At 48.4% G+C, this 15,414-nt stretch overlaps 3 protein-coding genes across 5 annotated transcripts in view; 1 reads left to right on the forward strand and 2 right to left on the reverse strand.

The window, feature by feature from the left end:
• Positions 1–3,279, reverse strand: part of LOC119222039 (uncharacterized) — a 4,597-nt gene extending 1,318 nt beyond the window's left edge. Inside the window, exons 1-5 of the mRNA XM_037478374.2 lie at positions 2,955–3,279; positions 2,080–2,139; positions 1,851–1,954; positions 1,554–1,747; positions 93–151 (exon numbers count right to left, since the gene is read on the reverse strand). Of these exons, the coding sequence (XP_037334271.1) occupies positions 93–151; positions 1,554–1,747; positions 1,851–1,954; positions 2,080–2,139; positions 2,955–2,993 (456 nt within the window). The 5' untranslated portion in view covers positions 2,994–3,279. The remainder of the gene's footprint in view (positions 1–92; positions 152–1,553; positions 1,748–1,850; positions 1,955–2,079; positions 2,140–2,954) is intronic.
• Positions 3,280–3,537: 258 nt separating this feature from the next.
• Positions 3,538–8,148, forward strand: LOC119222021 (receptor-type tyrosine-protein phosphatase V-like). Of its 2 annotated transcripts, none has more exons than XM_037478345.2 (11): positions 3,538–4,436; positions 4,802–4,857; positions 5,502–5,601; positions 5,678–5,768; positions 5,855–5,931; positions 6,008–6,142; positions 6,238–6,360; positions 6,566–6,726; positions 6,807–6,954; positions 7,807–7,868; positions 7,950–8,148. In XM_037478345.2, exons 2-11 carry the CDS (start codon positions 4,853–4,855, stop codon positions 8,146–8,148), a joined length of 1,101 nt encoding a protein of 366 aa, XP_037334242.2. In that variant the 5' UTR covers positions 3,538–4,436; positions 4,802–4,852. The 2 variants fall into 2 exon arrangements, with proteins under 2 accessions (XP_037334242.2, XP_037334243.2); XM_037478346.2 differs by having other exon boundaries at positions 3,542–4,436; positions 6,807–6,942.
• Positions 7,624–15,411, reverse strand: LOC119221975 (transcriptional regulator QRICH1-like). 2 transcript variants are annotated; one of them, XM_037478251.2, is made up of 12 exons: positions 15,214–15,411; positions 14,275–14,572; positions 14,100–14,186; positions 13,865–14,005; positions 12,989–13,756; positions 12,700–12,871; positions 12,460–12,614; positions 12,240–12,354; positions 11,583–11,691; positions 11,278–11,426; positions 11,109–11,199; positions 7,624–9,498 (listed from the first exon to the last, which is right to left on the reverse strand). In XM_037478251.2, the coding sequence occupies exons 2-12, from the start codon at positions 14,536–14,538 to the stop codon at positions 9,312–9,314; spliced, it is 2,238 nt and encodes a 745-aa protein (XP_037334148.2). In that variant the 5' UTR covers positions 14,539–14,572; positions 15,214–15,411; the 3' UTR covers positions 7,624–9,311. The 2 variants fall into 2 exon arrangements, with proteins under 2 accessions (XP_037334148.2, XP_037334147.2); XM_037478250.2 differs by having other exon boundaries at positions 12,977–13,756.
• Positions 15,412–15,414: the final 3 nt, after the last annotated feature.

Genomic DNA, 15,414 nt, shown 5'->3' on the forward strand with positions numbered 1-15,414 from the left:
GGCGTTATATTGAGACAGAAAATTGCATTTTAATCCAAATGGCTTTTTCCGTTTTAAGAGAAAACTCGTCAGCTGAAAATGTCTGAACTCACGATGAACTGCGTGTCCTTGTCTCTGCTGGAGCTGCATCTGGGTACGAAGGGTCTGGTAGCTGGAAAATAGGAGAAAAACAGCACACGTGAGGGGAGACGGTTGTTTCTCTGCGCGTCGATTGGCTGTCTGCACACGCAGCGGCTCCTTTGGGTGAATCTTTAGACCTCCGTCGATGGTTCAAACGTCTAATCACGCTCTCCCCTCATCTTCAGCCTCCTCTTAACAATGTGTTTTTACAAATCGACACAGAAACCTCAAATTGTGAATTTAGGCTTGTGATGTTGGACCGAATGCGGAGCCATAGTTGTGTTTTGGCTCATTATAAACTGCTGGCTAGTATCTCTCACTGTCACACACACACACACACACCAACGATGAGTCACCATCATCGCACCCCAACGCACAAAAAAAAAAACCTGTTCCACACTCACACAAACACACACCTCCACAGTGCTGCAGTGTGGCGATGGGGAGGAGATGAAAACATACAGTGCCGACAGCTCGGTTCAGAACAACACGTCGAAATGCTTTGTACCGGCTAAATAACAACAAAAACAACAACATTCGCAGTTTGTGAGGCCGTGAGGATAACAAAATGTTAGCGGCCCTCGCTGTTTACTTGCAGACTCCCACCGGCAAAAGGATGAGGTCATTCCTCACCTGTCTGACGAGTCTGGACGGAGGGACACTTGACGCTTAACGCATGCATCGCACCACATGATCCCTCACACGGAGTCTCAGTGGGCAGCCAGAGTGCGACCACCTTCGCGCCGGGGGAGGCCCTCCAAAGACCCCACCCCCATGCGGCGCGTGGTGTGCCTCTGCTGACTGGTGCTGCCACCCGGTGGTCATGTGATAAGGTGCATGGCGGTGAAGCCGAGAGAGAGCATCACTTTGATGTGGATGCACGGGATATGGGGACAACGGTTTGTGAGGTCTGTCTGTGTGTGTGTGTGTGTGTGTGTTTGTGTGTTTGTGCTTTTGATATGGAGCCTTACCACCGCTAACCACACCTTGTGGGTGTGGGTGTGAGTGTGTGTGTGTGAGAAAGAGAAAGAGGCTGAGTGGGTTCTTCCGTTCAGGCTTTTACATATTCACGATATATTTAGCGCATCGCATGGTGGGGCCGTAAATAAACGCCTTGCAACTCACAGATTCATACACCATGGGGAACACTCTATTATGCTAATATGAATATGAAGCTTAGCTTAAATAGTAGAAACCTAGTTTTATCAAAATAAAGTGAAAAATCTGCCAACATACTGTAAGTAGTAAACTATTTGGGGGTAAATTAAATACTTTGATTGTCAGGAACCAAAATCTATATTTACTGTCCCATCTTCTTCCGGCGCCACGACATTTTAGCAGATTTTATTTTGACATGAATGGAGTGAATTCATTTTTAACTGCATGAATAATTCTTCCTCCCGTCACGGATGCTTTCACAGACTTGGACTCACTGTTGTTCTGTTTCGACGGTGAACTTCCATCGGCGCCCTCTCTCTTTTCGTAGCGCTCCCTGTCGCTCGGTGCTGCGTGGGGGGGTTTGTGCTGGAAGTGGTCCCTCCGGTGGAAGTCGCCCCGGGGGTCGAAGGGGTGGTACCTCTGGTTGGAGAAGCCAGGCTTGTAGAACGAGTGGTCTTCCCTTGGAGATCTGCAGCATTCGAGAGGAGGGGAGGGAAAAAAATGTATGAAAAGTTGATGGCTATGAGGAGACAACAAAGCCCCCCTCCCCCCCCCCCCCCCGCCGGTCTCACTGAGGTCCGTGGAATCGCCCTCCGAACTTGGCCTTGTAAGAATTGTCCAGCCACGCCCTCGGCCTGGAGGGACTTCGCACTCTTCTGATCAGCCTCTTTGAGTCCTACATCCACAAGGGAGGGAGAGAGGAAGGGGTGAGGGTGGGGGCAGGGGGGGGGGGGGGGGTGAGGCACGGCTTGAACAAACTGTTGATTAGGAGATGTGACATGCCACAGGAAGTGCACCCACAGCGGGACGCGGCGAGCCGTCGGCGGGCCTCTCGTCGTCCCTGTGCCGCAGCATGGGGCCCTGGGGGAGCAGAGCAGCATGTTGATCACCACGGTAACCACGGATATTCACAAAGACAAAGAATGACCGGCGGCTACTTTGATCAATAATTGGTTGATTAGTCGTTAATGTGATTAGTTCTATTTCGTAAAGATATGCAATCTGTACCGATTTAAAAATGTATTTATATATATATCCGTATCAAAAAAAGGTAAGAAGTGTAGCATAAACACGAAAAAGATGACAGAGCTGTTTTACCAATGTATTCTGGTCAGATAAACAAATACTCACACACATTATAAAATGTTTTTGGTTTTTAATTACACAGGGTTTTTGTAAACTATTTATATTTAAATCTAAACTTAAACATCACTTTCTAAGTCAGTAATGAGAATAAATAATAAATATACAGAATATATACATCAAGTAAATGAACTTGTTTGCTTTACTCCTTTAGTTTTGTGGTGTGATCATAAACTAACTTTACTAAATGTTGTGTGTTTTATGGACCAGGAGGAAGCAGCATATGGACATATAGCTTAATGTTACACTTAAATCCGCTGTCATATCACAAATAAAAAGGGAGTAGGAAGTCCGCCCCTCTTAGACCAGACCTACGTAGACCGCGAAGACGGTGTCCTCGTGAGGACGCGGCCGTCGAATTGAGACACAGCCGCGGTGTCCACTTCTGGTTGTCGTGTGATCCATTTTAAATGACTTTGACGTGTTGAAGGAGATCCATTGGGTCAAAGTGCAACGTGACGCGTTGCGTGCGTGTGCTCGTGCGTGTCGCCTCTCAGAAGAGGTGTTGTTTTGGTGTCTTTCGGTGTCCGTACCTTGTTCTGCTGCGCGTCCTGCGGTCGTGCGTGATCCATCTCCGTGCGTTGATCCGATCCGTGTTATTGAGACTTTTTTATTTCTCTCCAGAGAATCAAAGAAGCCGGAAACCAGGAAGCGCGATCGATTCTCACGCGCACGTCGCAAGTGGAGGAGGTGAAACGTTCACATTTAGTTTATTATGTCTCCGCGTGCCGAGGACTTTAAAATGAAAATCTCACATTCCGGTTGAAGCCTTTTCTCTGGTTTCCTGCTGGATAATAACGCAACGTGTTTTTAAGGGGTTTTTTTTTACTTCCCTTTTCCTCAGCCAGCCAATCAGCTTCAGACTGCGCTGATAAAGGATTATAAAAAAATAAAAAAAACTCTCTCTGAGCACGCGCAGACTTTTCCTTGGAAGGAGAGAGTTTCTTCATGGTCTCACCTTTACAGGCAGGTGTGCGTCGCAAGTGAAACAAAGCACGCAGCAGCAACCTTTGCCTTTACCTGGAAATATATTCCTCGAAGTTCAAACTGTCAAACGAAAAACTATAGCGTTTCAACCCCCCCCCCGCCCCCACCACTAAAAAAAAGATACCTGAATATATTCACACTTTCATTATAATGCATGATACACCAAACAGTCAACCTTCTGCTTCCTGCCTCCTGAGAAACTAAACTAATCATCTCAATTTCACCCAGCAGTTGGTGAACAGAATATACCTCATGTTTGTTCTGTACGAGACTTACTGTGCTATGAAAAACATGTTTAATGCACTGTAATAAATGTTGCACCATGCAGCACCTGGTGCTCACATGGATCAGTGAGACACTGAGGTTCCCTGTTGTTTATTGGTAAATACTCAGCTTGGTGCCAATTTTTTGGTGTATGACAACAGACTGATGAAACATGTCAGCAGTGAGGCTTATTGATGCTTCACACATCAAAGGCATAACTTACTTGTGGCAATATGGCCGAAACCTTGTCACGATACGAGTCATTTGCGCATCGATGTGTATATACAAATATCACAATACGTTTTCTGGTAGTCTAATAAGGCCTGTTTTGCTCCAGTATTAACTAAATACCGGACATGTATTTCATTAAGCGCTTCCGTGCAAAATAAATATAGTGAAATATGTTTTTTCAGCTATATACTGACTATGTTTACATGCATGAACACAGATACCAAGTCATCCGATTGAATAGTTTGATTCAGCAAATTGAGTTGAGCCAAATGATGTTTCATGAAGACTCCCAGGTCATATTTGTGAACACAACAAAAGACATAAATACTACACACAAGCATCTACGTTGGTGAAAGCCAAGCTTGAAGAAACGCACCGACATCCCTCCCCCAGGTGTAGAGTTCCTCCCTCCACCCGCCGTCTCCACCCATCTCACTGTCTCCTCCCCTGAGCGAGATGATTGTTGAAACCAGACTACCTTCACAGAACCCGGCGCCGTGTGGTGCTGCGCTCGCTCTCCTCAGGCTGTAAAGGTAACGCTTCCACAGTCTCACAGAAACTCTCCTTTTGTCATTCTGCTTTTCTTTCGGCTTTACAAACTGTGTCGTGAGTGATTGTCGCGGCGTGCTGCTGTGTCTTTGACTGATGGGAGTTCCTATACATACGTGGACGCGCCTCCCTCCTTTACATGTTGCGCCGTGCAGGATGCAGCTGCCCTCGTCTGCACGGAAGAGCTTTTTCTCAGGTGTCACATACTTGTGTTGAACAGGAACATGATGTAACAGAGAGAGAGAGAGGGAGAGGGAGGAGGGGGAGGGGAGAGGTTTTTAGTGTGCTCAATCCATTGGCCATTGGTTTGATTTAAACCCATATAAAAGTTGACCTTCTTTTTTCACAGCATCGACACTTGAACATCCTGGAGGCCTCGAGGTCGCCCGCAAGACAAAACATGAGGTAAGGAACCAACATCAAGGAACCCTGAGAACAAATCCCCAGAAGAACAAAACCAACGCTGTGTTTCTCTGTGTCGCTCATCCCTTCACTCCCCACCCAGGATGAAAGTCATAGTACACAGAGACCCTGCTGTGATGCCCGGTTATTGTTGACATGGTTTGTTTGTTTGTTTGGCTGTAGTTGTTTGTGCTGCTGTTGGAATGCAAGACGCTGACAGGCGTTCCTCATTTATACCAACGAGTTAAGACTAGATATCCGAAGCTGCTCTCTGTTGCAACACAGTTGCAGTCACAGATGAAGTCACTTTGAGTTTTTTTGTAATTGCAGTTTAAGCGATTTGTTAAACCAACTCAACGTTTTACTTCCATTCAAATCGAAGGGTACATCCTTTCCTCAAACCTGAGAGCCTTTCTTTTTGGAGACTCTTTTCGGCTGCAGAACTGGTGCGCTTGTGTTTTCTGACAGCAGGCTGCTGGAAGCCGGATAAACTCGAACAAACAGAGTACCCGTGTCCACATGGGGGACCACTTATGTGGATCAGATCACTGTTGGTTTTGGTCTTTTGTCAACGACAAGAACGATGTCTCAGTGCATATGTCGGGTTAAAAATTGGTTTAATGCAACACGGTGGTGGTGCCACGCAGGGTGCAGACCTTCTCCAGAGCACAGATCCTGCAGGAGTTCCGTCTGCAATGCCAAACGCTCTCAGCCAACAAGAACAGAGGCCTCAAGCAGGAGTTTGAGGTACCTTCTTTTCCTTCCGTTTGAACGTGGATCGCATGTCTGATTTGGGAGGATTAATGCGTGTTTTTCCGTGAAGGAGCTCGAGGCCGTCGGTAAAGACCTCCCCGCCAGAGCGGGCGAATCAGGGCCCAACAGGGAGAAGAACAGATACCCCTACATCTTACCATGTAGGTGCCGAACCGACTCACACCGGAGCAGATTACGGAAAGTATGAACGCGACCCATTCCGCTTTGCTTTTCCATCCGGCTGCAGATGACCACTGTCGCGTCCGGCTGTCGCTCCAGAACTCCCAACCGCACTCGGACTACATCAACGCAAACTTTGTGCCGGTGAGAGCTGGATCCAGTTCGTCCTTCCTGTCGGTCGGTCCTCCGGCGGCGCTAACGCCTCACTGTCCTTGATCAGGGTGGAGAATCGGAGCGAGACTTCATCTGCACACAGGGGCCCCTGCACAACACCATAGCTGACTTCTGGAGGATGGTGTGGGAGCAGAACGTCAGGATAATCGTCATGGTGACGGCGCTGAGACAAAAGGACCAGGTCTGACATGTAACCGTAACATCTCTATTGGCCTCAGAGGACATCTTTGTAGAAACATGGAACACATGATGCAACTGTTTAATTCGCTCGTACAGGTGATGTGCGAGAAGTATTGGCCTCTGGACCGAGGGACGGTCCATCACGGGATGATCCAAGTGACCACAGTGACCCGCAAACAAGGTCCGGATTACTTCGTCACCATCATTAACCTCAGACAGGTAAGCAAAAGAAACATCCCTTTTTGGTACCTTTGAACTGCTTATTGACAACAGAGTTCAGAGGAGGACAAGCTTTAAAAAAAAAAACCTTAGGGAGGGGCAGAATGCAATGGATGTCATGTGCACAGAATAAACAACGTATGTGACCACCCAACCAATGTAATGTTGGATAATGATGACAGTAGAAGTATGGCTTTTGTTTCAGAGAGAACCTCAAACAGACCGGACCATCACACACTACTACTACCCTACCTGGCCGGACCAGGGTGTCCCCAGAGACTTGGCCTCGCTTGTCGCCTTCACCGAGCACGTGCGGCTGGAGCTGGAAGCGATTCCTCGCCTGGGGCCGGCCGTGGTGCACTGCAGGTGTGACCTCTGACCTCCAGCCAGTCACCCTTCCCTCCCCCCCCTCGGTGAAGTTCAACGTGTTTGTTTGTGTGCTTCAGTGCAGGCGTGGGGCGTTCAGGGACGTTCGTGACGCTGTTGTGGCTGATGCAGCTGTGCGCCAGGGGCATCCAGCCCAACGTCCGGGCCGCTGTGCAGGATCTACGGCTCCATCGGATGTGGATGGTGCAGAACCTGGTCAGTCCAGTGGTGAGACTCTGCTGTACGGCGGTCTTTGTAGCAATCACAAAGTTTTCTTCTTTACCGGCAAACGTCCTGGTTTCAAAGTATTAATTGAGGTATGAAATGTATTTGAACGAGAGATCATTTTATTTACTAAAAATGGAAAAACGCCTGTATCAAAATCACGTCTCCATTAAGACCGCTATTTTAGCCTATTTAAACAGCTGTAAGTGATTCGATATTTCAGAAGTAAATATTGAGAATGTTTTTGATCTTACCTAAAAAAAAAACTTCCACAAAATGTTTCATTAATGTATAACACCCCATAAAACGTATGTGCTCATTATTGGTAATGAGTAAGTATAAAATACCAAAACCTTTAGTAAATAATCTACATGGGTTGTTTTCCTTATCATCCAGTCAAATGGACTCTTTCCAGCGCTGAGGGAGAGTTCTAAAGGCCGTAAATGTCGATGTTCTTTTTTTTATACTTTTGTTTAGATGGCTCAAATAAGATCTGTTCTTATAACAAGCTCGAGAGATTCAATATTTTGTTCTCCGATATAAACTAAGTCCCTGAATGTTTGAATAGAAACAAGCAGCTAAATGAGACCACATGTCATCTCCCCAGAGGCCAGTCTTCACAGCCTCGATGGCCTTTTACTGATAGAACATAAAAGTGGTGAATACCATTCGTAAAATATCATAAACGTTGCGTTTATTTTCTGAAAAACCCTTTTATCAAATGGAGAAATCTCCGTTTTTCCCCCATGAACTTCTGGGCCGTGGCCTTCAAAGGGCACATCCTCGTCACCTCCACACCTGATCGGTACCGTGTCCTCTCCAGCCCGGCTCACTCGTGCCTTTGTGTGTCCTCAGGAGCAGTACCTGCTAGTTCATCAGTGTCTGCTGAACTGGCTCAGCGGAGGAGCCTCCGCCCGGTGAGAACGCCTCCACCTCAGGTTACATTAGCCATTGTGAAGAAACACAGCAAATATGAAACTCTTGATTTGTGTCAACAGGTCACTGAGTCAGGGAGCGAGTTCAGGCACCGACCGGCACGCTGAAGACCAGCCCCACGGCTCCTCGGGCCGGGGGGGGAGGAGGAGTAGGAGTAGAGCCCCGCCCCCTGAGCGGCAGAGCCCCGCGCAGCACGCCCTTCACCCCGGGAAGCTGCTGAGGAGGCTGCTGCCCTCCTGGTTCAATACCGCCGCGCACTGAGGGAGGCACGACTCCCAAAGCGAGCACAGCCACGGGCTGCAGGAGGGGCCGGTATGCAGGCCCTCACACGGCAGCTTGGGGGAAGGGGGGGGGGGAAGAGACGCTGTGGGAAACCGGCCCGACGAGGTGCAAACAAATACCAGCCGACGCAGACGTTTGCATTGAAGCCAGAGTGAAAAGAACACAAAAGGGAAGCAGCCGGCCCGTCAGGAGGAGCCGGTTCTTCCGCTGGGAGACTCTGTGACCTTGATGACACGAGGCCGCATGCACACGCACAATTCAATGTTTTTGGATCTCTGTGAGATTACTTTATATTCAGAATTTATTTTATAAGTGCCATGTTTTATCTCCCATTGTACTTTCGTAAAAGGATGCATGTGCAGCCGCCCCGCCCAACAAAGGTCACGTTTCAAAAACACTAAGTACACTAAGGAGCTATGAGTATCTGGCATTACAGAACATAAAAGGGGCTGACCCACTTCTGAGTCTTTCATCTGTCGTGTATTAACATGTATCATACAATATATAACTCATCCGAGTGAGTTCTCTGGGAGGAGGGGGCCGGGGGGGCGGCAATGGCCTGCAGATGAAAACGCAGAGAGGAGGACGAGGAGGAGGAGGATCCAGCAGCATTCCAGAACTCCCCACCGTGTGGTAAGTGCTCGTATCTGCAGGTCGAAAAGTCTGTTTCCTGATGTGTGAACCAACACAAAGGGCCTATGGTGAGGGGCGGAAGTGATTGAGGTATTCACTGTGATACTGAACGGTGACCAAGGCAGATGAAGGGTGCAGCAACAAAGGGTGTCTATGGAAAGCAGCAGAGCGCAGGGGGAGAATATGTGAAATATATTACAGATTAGCACTAAACAGCAAATGATCATTTCAGACTGTTGGTAAAAAAAAGGAGAACCAACAGTTCAAAATAACATTTAAAGAGTTCATTTCAATACATGATTAGACATCCTTTGGCCAAAAATAAAGAAAAAAGAGGTCGCTCAAATAAGACAAATGAGTATCTGTTGTCTGAATTTAAGACACGGCGCCACATGGTGAATATAAACATGGACACGCCCTTCTGAGACCACAGGAGGGCGTGAGAGGAGAGACGACTGAAGGGAGGCGAGGGGGAGGAGCCGGGAGCAGCCGGGTGTCCTCCGGGGCGACTAGTGGCCGCTCTCCGCCATGTTGAGGGCTTCCTGGATTTCGCGGACGGCGAGGATGCGGGAGAGCATCTGCTCCAGCTGTTCGTTGGAGATGGGCTGCGTGGAGTACCAAATGGGGCTGTTGGGGGCCACCACGGGCTCGGGGGTCAGGTAGAAGGTGTCATTGCGTCCTTTGGCGCTCTGCGGACTGAAGGGGAACACAGCGTGAGCGCTTTCCCATCCCGCGTTTTCTGTTCACGTCTTTGTCAACATTAGGAACAGTACACAAACGAGAGAGAGGGTCAGAGGAAAAAGGACCATTACTACTCGCCAGAGGTGTGGACTCGAGTCATGTGACTTGGACTCGAGTCAGACTCGAGTCATGAATTTGATGACTTGAGACTCGACTCGACAAAACGTACAAAGACTTGCAACTCGACTTGGACTTGAACACCGATGACTCGTGACTTGACTTGGAATCGAGCCTTTTGACTCGAGAAGACTTGCTACTTCCCATGAAAACTGGGGGAAACATTTTCACACCACCGCGCCGCTCTGTTTATCTGCATCTGTCAAAAAAATGTGCGCCACCTGAATGCAGAGAGCGCTGCCTGCACGACATCCAATCACTGCAGTCCATTTGACCGTATCAACGAGACAGCTCGTTCATGGTTACAAACATCGGGATTTTTGAACCCGGATTCAGACTCCGATGGAAATCCTCGCCAACATTATGTCAACGTCCGTTTTAAAGTAGTGTAATGAGCTGAGTTAAAGTTATTAGTTAATCAGTTATGCAGATGTTGCATGTGTTCACGTTATGCTTTGTTACCAGCTGTAGTTACGCGAGACAACCCGAGTTTTGGGGGGCCGTGTATGCGGAAGTGTTCGTTCGGCGTGGTGACGGCCAACAGTGACCGAAGTTGAGTTGTTTTATATAAATAAATGCAGCGGAGTTGCAAGCCAGTCATCGCCTCCTTATTTACGCTGCAGCATTAGGGTGAGCGTTACAGCACTATAACACAGTCACAGTCGATCCACCATTACCCTTCCCTTCGTAGTCTAGGTCTGTGAGGCAGCGCACCATCACCCAGGGTTCCCCGTCCCCACTATAATAAAATGACTCGAAATGACTCGAAACTAAAATGGTACGACTTGTGACTCGACTTGAGACTTGTTGGCTTTGACTTGTGACTCGACTTGGGACTTGCTTCGTCTTTGACTCGACTTGACTCGGGACTCGAGGGCAATGACTTGAGACTTGCTTGTGACTTGCCTAACAGTGACTTGTTCCCACCTCTGCTACTCGCCCTGAACAAGAAAAGTCACATTGTTTTTCACAATTATTTTCATTCATAGATCTGGCAACATTTCTCATTTATGGGATGCACCATGTTTTTTGTGAAAAACTGCCAAATACGTTTAGTCGGAGGCTAAGAGGACATCTTAAAATAGAGTGTTGAGTTTGACCATCGGGGGAAAAAAGAATTGCTCGAAAAAGAATTAGTGAAGCAGTTAATTGAATGATTATTCATTTCAGATTATCACATAATCACAAACTGGATACTCTTTGGCAGTGGGGCATCATTTAGTTCAATGTATTCCTCTTGAAATTTTTAAGAGGAAGAAAATATATTTTTCTGTGGTTCGAGTACAATTACAGAGTTATTATAAAGCCTCTTTGTCAGTTGCCTGGCAACAGTGTCTCTATGAAGTAAACAACTCGAGCGCAGCGCGTGCCCTGCAGCCCATGACGACAACACAAGAGGTAAAAAAAGGTTAAAAAAAACAGAAAACTAAATGAAAATGTAATTTTACCATTTGAAGAGGTAGAAGTCGTAGAGCTTGATGGGGCATCGCAGCGGGTTCTCCGGGTCCTCCAGCTGCTCCAGGTACATGTCGTCTGTGACTGGAGCCGCATCAAACTGGTTATTCATCCCTAAAGTCGCCTCTCCTCTCACGATAAAACAATGGCGGCCGCGCCTACCTTTCTGGCCGATGAAGCGCTCCGTGGACTTCAGGTATCGGATGCTGGTGCTCTTGTCTTTGGGGTTGTTGGGACTCTTTCTCGTGTGTCTCAGCACTTTGGAAAAGGCCACTTTTAGATGCTGCTCCACTGTCTTCAGGTGGAAATACCTGAAGGAACATATTCAGTGTGTCGTGGGAGCAGAACAACACCAGGTGTCTTGTGTCAATCAAGGCACTGAATTGTATTTAGTTTGTTTTAAAAAGGGGCTGTAGGAATAAAAAAGTGATTTACTGAACACGTAGACAAACGGGTAAACCACTCACTTGGTGTTGAAGAACATCAGAGTAGTGAGCAGCGTGGAGGGAGAATGGGCTCCCAGCTGTTTACATTCCCACAGCATCTCCTCCGTCACATGACTAGGAATAATATAACCTGGAAGTGGAACAACAAGCAGATAATGAAGACCTGCAAGTTTAACTGCGTGTAATACACAATCAGATACAAGGAATCAAATCATCACAGTAACATTTAATCATTAACGTCATTCTGCCGAGCTCCATTGTCTTGGTGGAGCAGCTTCTTGTTTGGTTACTTATTGCTCTCAGCAAAGTTCAAAGCTCAGGACTGGAGCCTGCTGTCTTTGCCTGTATCTGCATTTAATATGGTTGCCCTGCACCAATGAAACTCTTTGTGTATTAAAAATTGGTTAGTTCATTTAAATAAATCACAAAAACGAATCCCTTCATATTCGGAGTGATGGCACATTTAGCTCGAAACAACCAGAAAAGTGCTGCAAACAAACAAAATGCAGATGTCAAGTTCAACTAAAAATGAGACACTGTGCAAATCCTGGACCATTGAAGACTTTCTGATACCACAGAAAACCATCTGAGATACCAAACAAGCCCAACGGGATCGTATCATTAGCCGGTGCCAGGATACCCTGCGGAACATCGATTGTAGAGGATTTGTCCACACACCGAGCGGATGAACAGAGGACCTCCAAGGCTCCAGGATCTGGTGCAGACTGTGAGCGAAGCGAGTGTAGTACTGGTCTGAGAAAACGTCGTCCACGCGACCGTTATCAAACAGATACTGCAGGAGGGAATCATAGAGGGGAGAGACGCGGTCAGACAGTGGTTCCACGGCGGTGTTTAGCACCAAGAGGGATACATTCAAAACGTGTGACGATACACTTACTTTTTGTATGCACAGAAATACATAGTAGAGAACATCAGCCTCATAAGAGTCCTCCTCTAAACCCCGAGCTTCCGTGGTCATCAAAGAGAGACCCATGCAGAGCTCGGCTACCGCACACGACACCAAGTCCTCCTGGAAACGCAGTGCCTGGCGTCCTGAAACACACACGACAACTGAGACTGAGTAAACCCATGCGTGCATCAAGTGTTGCCTACAAGCACATGCTCCAAGTGCACTTACGGCCAATTGGGGCTAGTTTGTTTTTGTCTGATTTTTCCAACTCTGCGTTCTTCCGCTGAGCCCAAAGCCGCCATACTTCCAGCCCCTCCTCTGGCTTCAGGGTGGCCGGCAGCAGCAGCTCCTGCACTTGCACGTGTTGCTGACCATCCACCTCTGTTACCACCGTCTGACCCTGGGCGCACACACCAACCAACACAGTCACCTCACGCCATCAAGAAGAACATGAAAATATGTGTGTCCAGCCAAAATAAAAATGAAAGAGAGGGCAATGTAACACCTGCGTTAGCACCTGCAGATGCTGGGCTTCCTGCCCTGACAGTCCTTGTGTGTGCAGAACCTGCTGCTGTGGATCCCAGATGAGGGACTGGGTGGTGTTGGAGTAGCCCTGCACTGCCACTGGGATGTGGATGTTTCCGTTCATCAGCTGGGCTGGGAACAGCGTGTTCGCAGACAGCGTGTGCACCACTTCTTCCTGGCCGCACATCCCCCCGGGGCTTGTGATGCTTGAAACGGCCTGCGCCGTCTGACTCTGAAGTTTCACCTTGTCGTTTTCAACGGTAACGTGCGTTGGCATTGTGGTCATTGTTGTAGTGTTTGGCCCCGAAACCTGCACTGTCCCGTAGGCCTCCTGGGGGATGGTGATGTGCGTGACCTGCTCGCGGCCTCCGGCGCCAGCGGGAGCAGAATACACAGGGATTGTCCAGGTCTCCCCTGTGGGACTGGTGATAGTGCCGGTGGCGCTGTAAAGGTGGGAGCTGTCCACGGTTAGGAGGTCTGGCCGCAGGGACACGTAGCTCTGCTGCTGGCCCTGTCCCTGGGGGATAGCCAGAACTGTGGCTACTTGCTGACCAGGCAGGGCATAGGACACAGTAATGGGCATGTCGACCTTACGCTTTTTGGCGGGCTGGAGGACCCCTGCTCCCTGTGATGTGGCAACGGTGGTCCCCAGTGCTCTCCTCTCCATACTGTCCTGCTGCTCGCTGGGAGACATGGCCTCCACTGTCTGGATTTGGATCTGTTGTCCCCCTGCAACAGCTGCCACCAACTGGGCTTGCAGCTACAAAACATGGGAGGGAGATTAGTACTAGTAAATGAATAAAAACTCTTGTAAATGGCAAAATGGGCAATTTAGCCATGGTTTTTTGTCTTTGTTGCTTATGTGTACCTGCTGATGCTGCTCTTCAGTGAGATCCCCGGCCTGAATCAGCTGTGCAGTAGTCACGCCTTGGAGCTGTTGATGTGAGCCAGAGGGCACTTGGAGGACCTGACCCAGCATTTGACCTTGCTGCTGGCCCTGAATCTGCACCTTCAAATAGGGATAATAGGCGTTTTGTGGACTAAGAACTCAACGGGACAGAGTGAAGAGACAACCACAAAGGTATCCTAAAAAAGGGACCAACCTGAACTATCTGTTGCTCTACATTCTGTTGTACAGACTGCTGCTCAGGCTCCTGTAGCTGTAGCTGTTGCTGCTGCGGCGGCTGAACCTGCATCAAAAGACAGCGTCTGTCAGAGAGCTTTGTTTCAAGGACGGAGCTCTTTCGAATTGATTCTGCGATTAGTCCAGTGATTTACCGGACAAGCCAGCTCCAACAATGACCCTGCCACCTCTGTGCTGTCTGTGTAGATGCAGTTAGCCTCTTGTTGGTAGACCATGGTGGTGGTGGCGGTGGTGGTGGTCGTAGTGTCTCCGACTTGCTGGCTGAACTCTAGCAGAGCATCTGGGTCCTTGCTGGCCAAGGATTCAAGGAACTCCTTCATACGATGCTGAGGGATGCTCCGAGCTTTCTGCCTCACAAGCTCCTCGTAGGAGCCTGATCCATCCAGGGAGTTATTCATGGCTGTTGGCAGTGTCGTCTTCTTTAGGTGGAATCTGAGTAAAGGAAGAATTTATTTGGGAATGTTTTAAAGTGGCTGCACACTGTTTTACTATTAAATCACAGCTCAATGACTATCAAAATGTTAAAAGACGGAGACGTGATTATTGATGATGAATCTAAAAAAGGTTTTCGCAGCGTTCATGAACTGATCAAACACGGATCGCCATCCAGTGGCACCACGGGCGGGTGATAATACGAAAGGGTTAAATCTATCTCACTGTGTACGAGCGGGGACCAAAGCGCGGCCACTTTCCAAATCCGATGCAGCGGTACGAATGCTGCATCGGATCATGACAGGATGCAGGTTTTGCACGGCGATGGAGTGACGTTGTGCTCACGGTGCAGTGGCTGCTCAACTGTCAGTCAACAGCTGATTACAACACAGGCTAGGGTTAGCCAGGTATGCGGCTAACTAGCCGCGTGTTGTTTGCCAATAACAACCCACCCACGGCTGTGTTTGACAATGTGTTACTTGTCAATGCCAACAAACAACAACACAGCATTTACGTACTAAGTTATTCTAAACAAAGCGAGGGACACTGGGTTGGCTCTCATCTCGTAGGCGTTACAGCGACTGTTTCTGTCACCTGCGAAGCTAGCAGGCTAACGTTTAGCAGGCGCCTAAGCTAGCTACCTCTCTTCCTCAAACGCTCTTCTCTGCCCTCGAAACGTCGGTCCTCTTCGAGTGCACAGGGGGCTACGTGCTACCGACGTTTCCCCGGGAGCTGCTTTATTCTTTAGTGTTCTTTATTTTCGTTAGCTGGCCAACTGTTGTTTTTTTTCTCAACAACTCATATTTCTCAGGGCGCCATTTTACACCAGGACCCGCGGACCA

The sequence above is a fragment of the Pungitius pungitius genome, chromosome 1 (assembly GCF_949316345.1).
Source record: "Pungitius pungitius chromosome 1, fPunPun2.1, whole genome shotgun sequence".
NCBI lineage: Eukaryota > Metazoa > Chordata > Actinopteri > Perciformes > Gasterosteidae > Pungitius > Pungitius pungitius.

What these genes read in the sequence shown, in the direction of transcription:
- LOC119221975 (XM_037478250.2), bottom strand. Translation starts at nt 14,538, where the DNA reads ATGAATAACTCCCTGGATGGATCAGGCTCCTACGAGGAGCTTGTGAGG. An exon ending in TATTTCTGTGCATACAAAAA is followed by an intron (nt 12,355 to 12,459) that starts GTAAGTGTATCG and finishes TCCCTCCTGCAG; the next exon opens with TATCTGTTTGATAACGGTCG. An exon ending in GCGCTTCATCGGCCAGAAAG is followed by an intron (nt 11,200 to 11,277) that starts GTAGGCGCGGCC and finishes ATGCGGCTCCAG; the next exon opens with TCACAGACGACATGTACCTG.
- LOC119222021 (XM_037478345.2), top strand. An exon ending in CGCTGAGACAAAAGGACCAG is followed by an intron (nt 6,143 to 6,237) that starts GTCTGACATGTA and finishes TCGCTCGTACAG; the next exon opens with GTGATGTGCGAGAAGTATTG. An exon ending in CCATCATTAACCTCAGACAG is followed by an intron (nt 6,361 to 6,565) that starts GTAAGCAAAAGA and finishes CTTTTGTTTCAG; the next exon opens with AGAGAACCTCAAACAGACCG.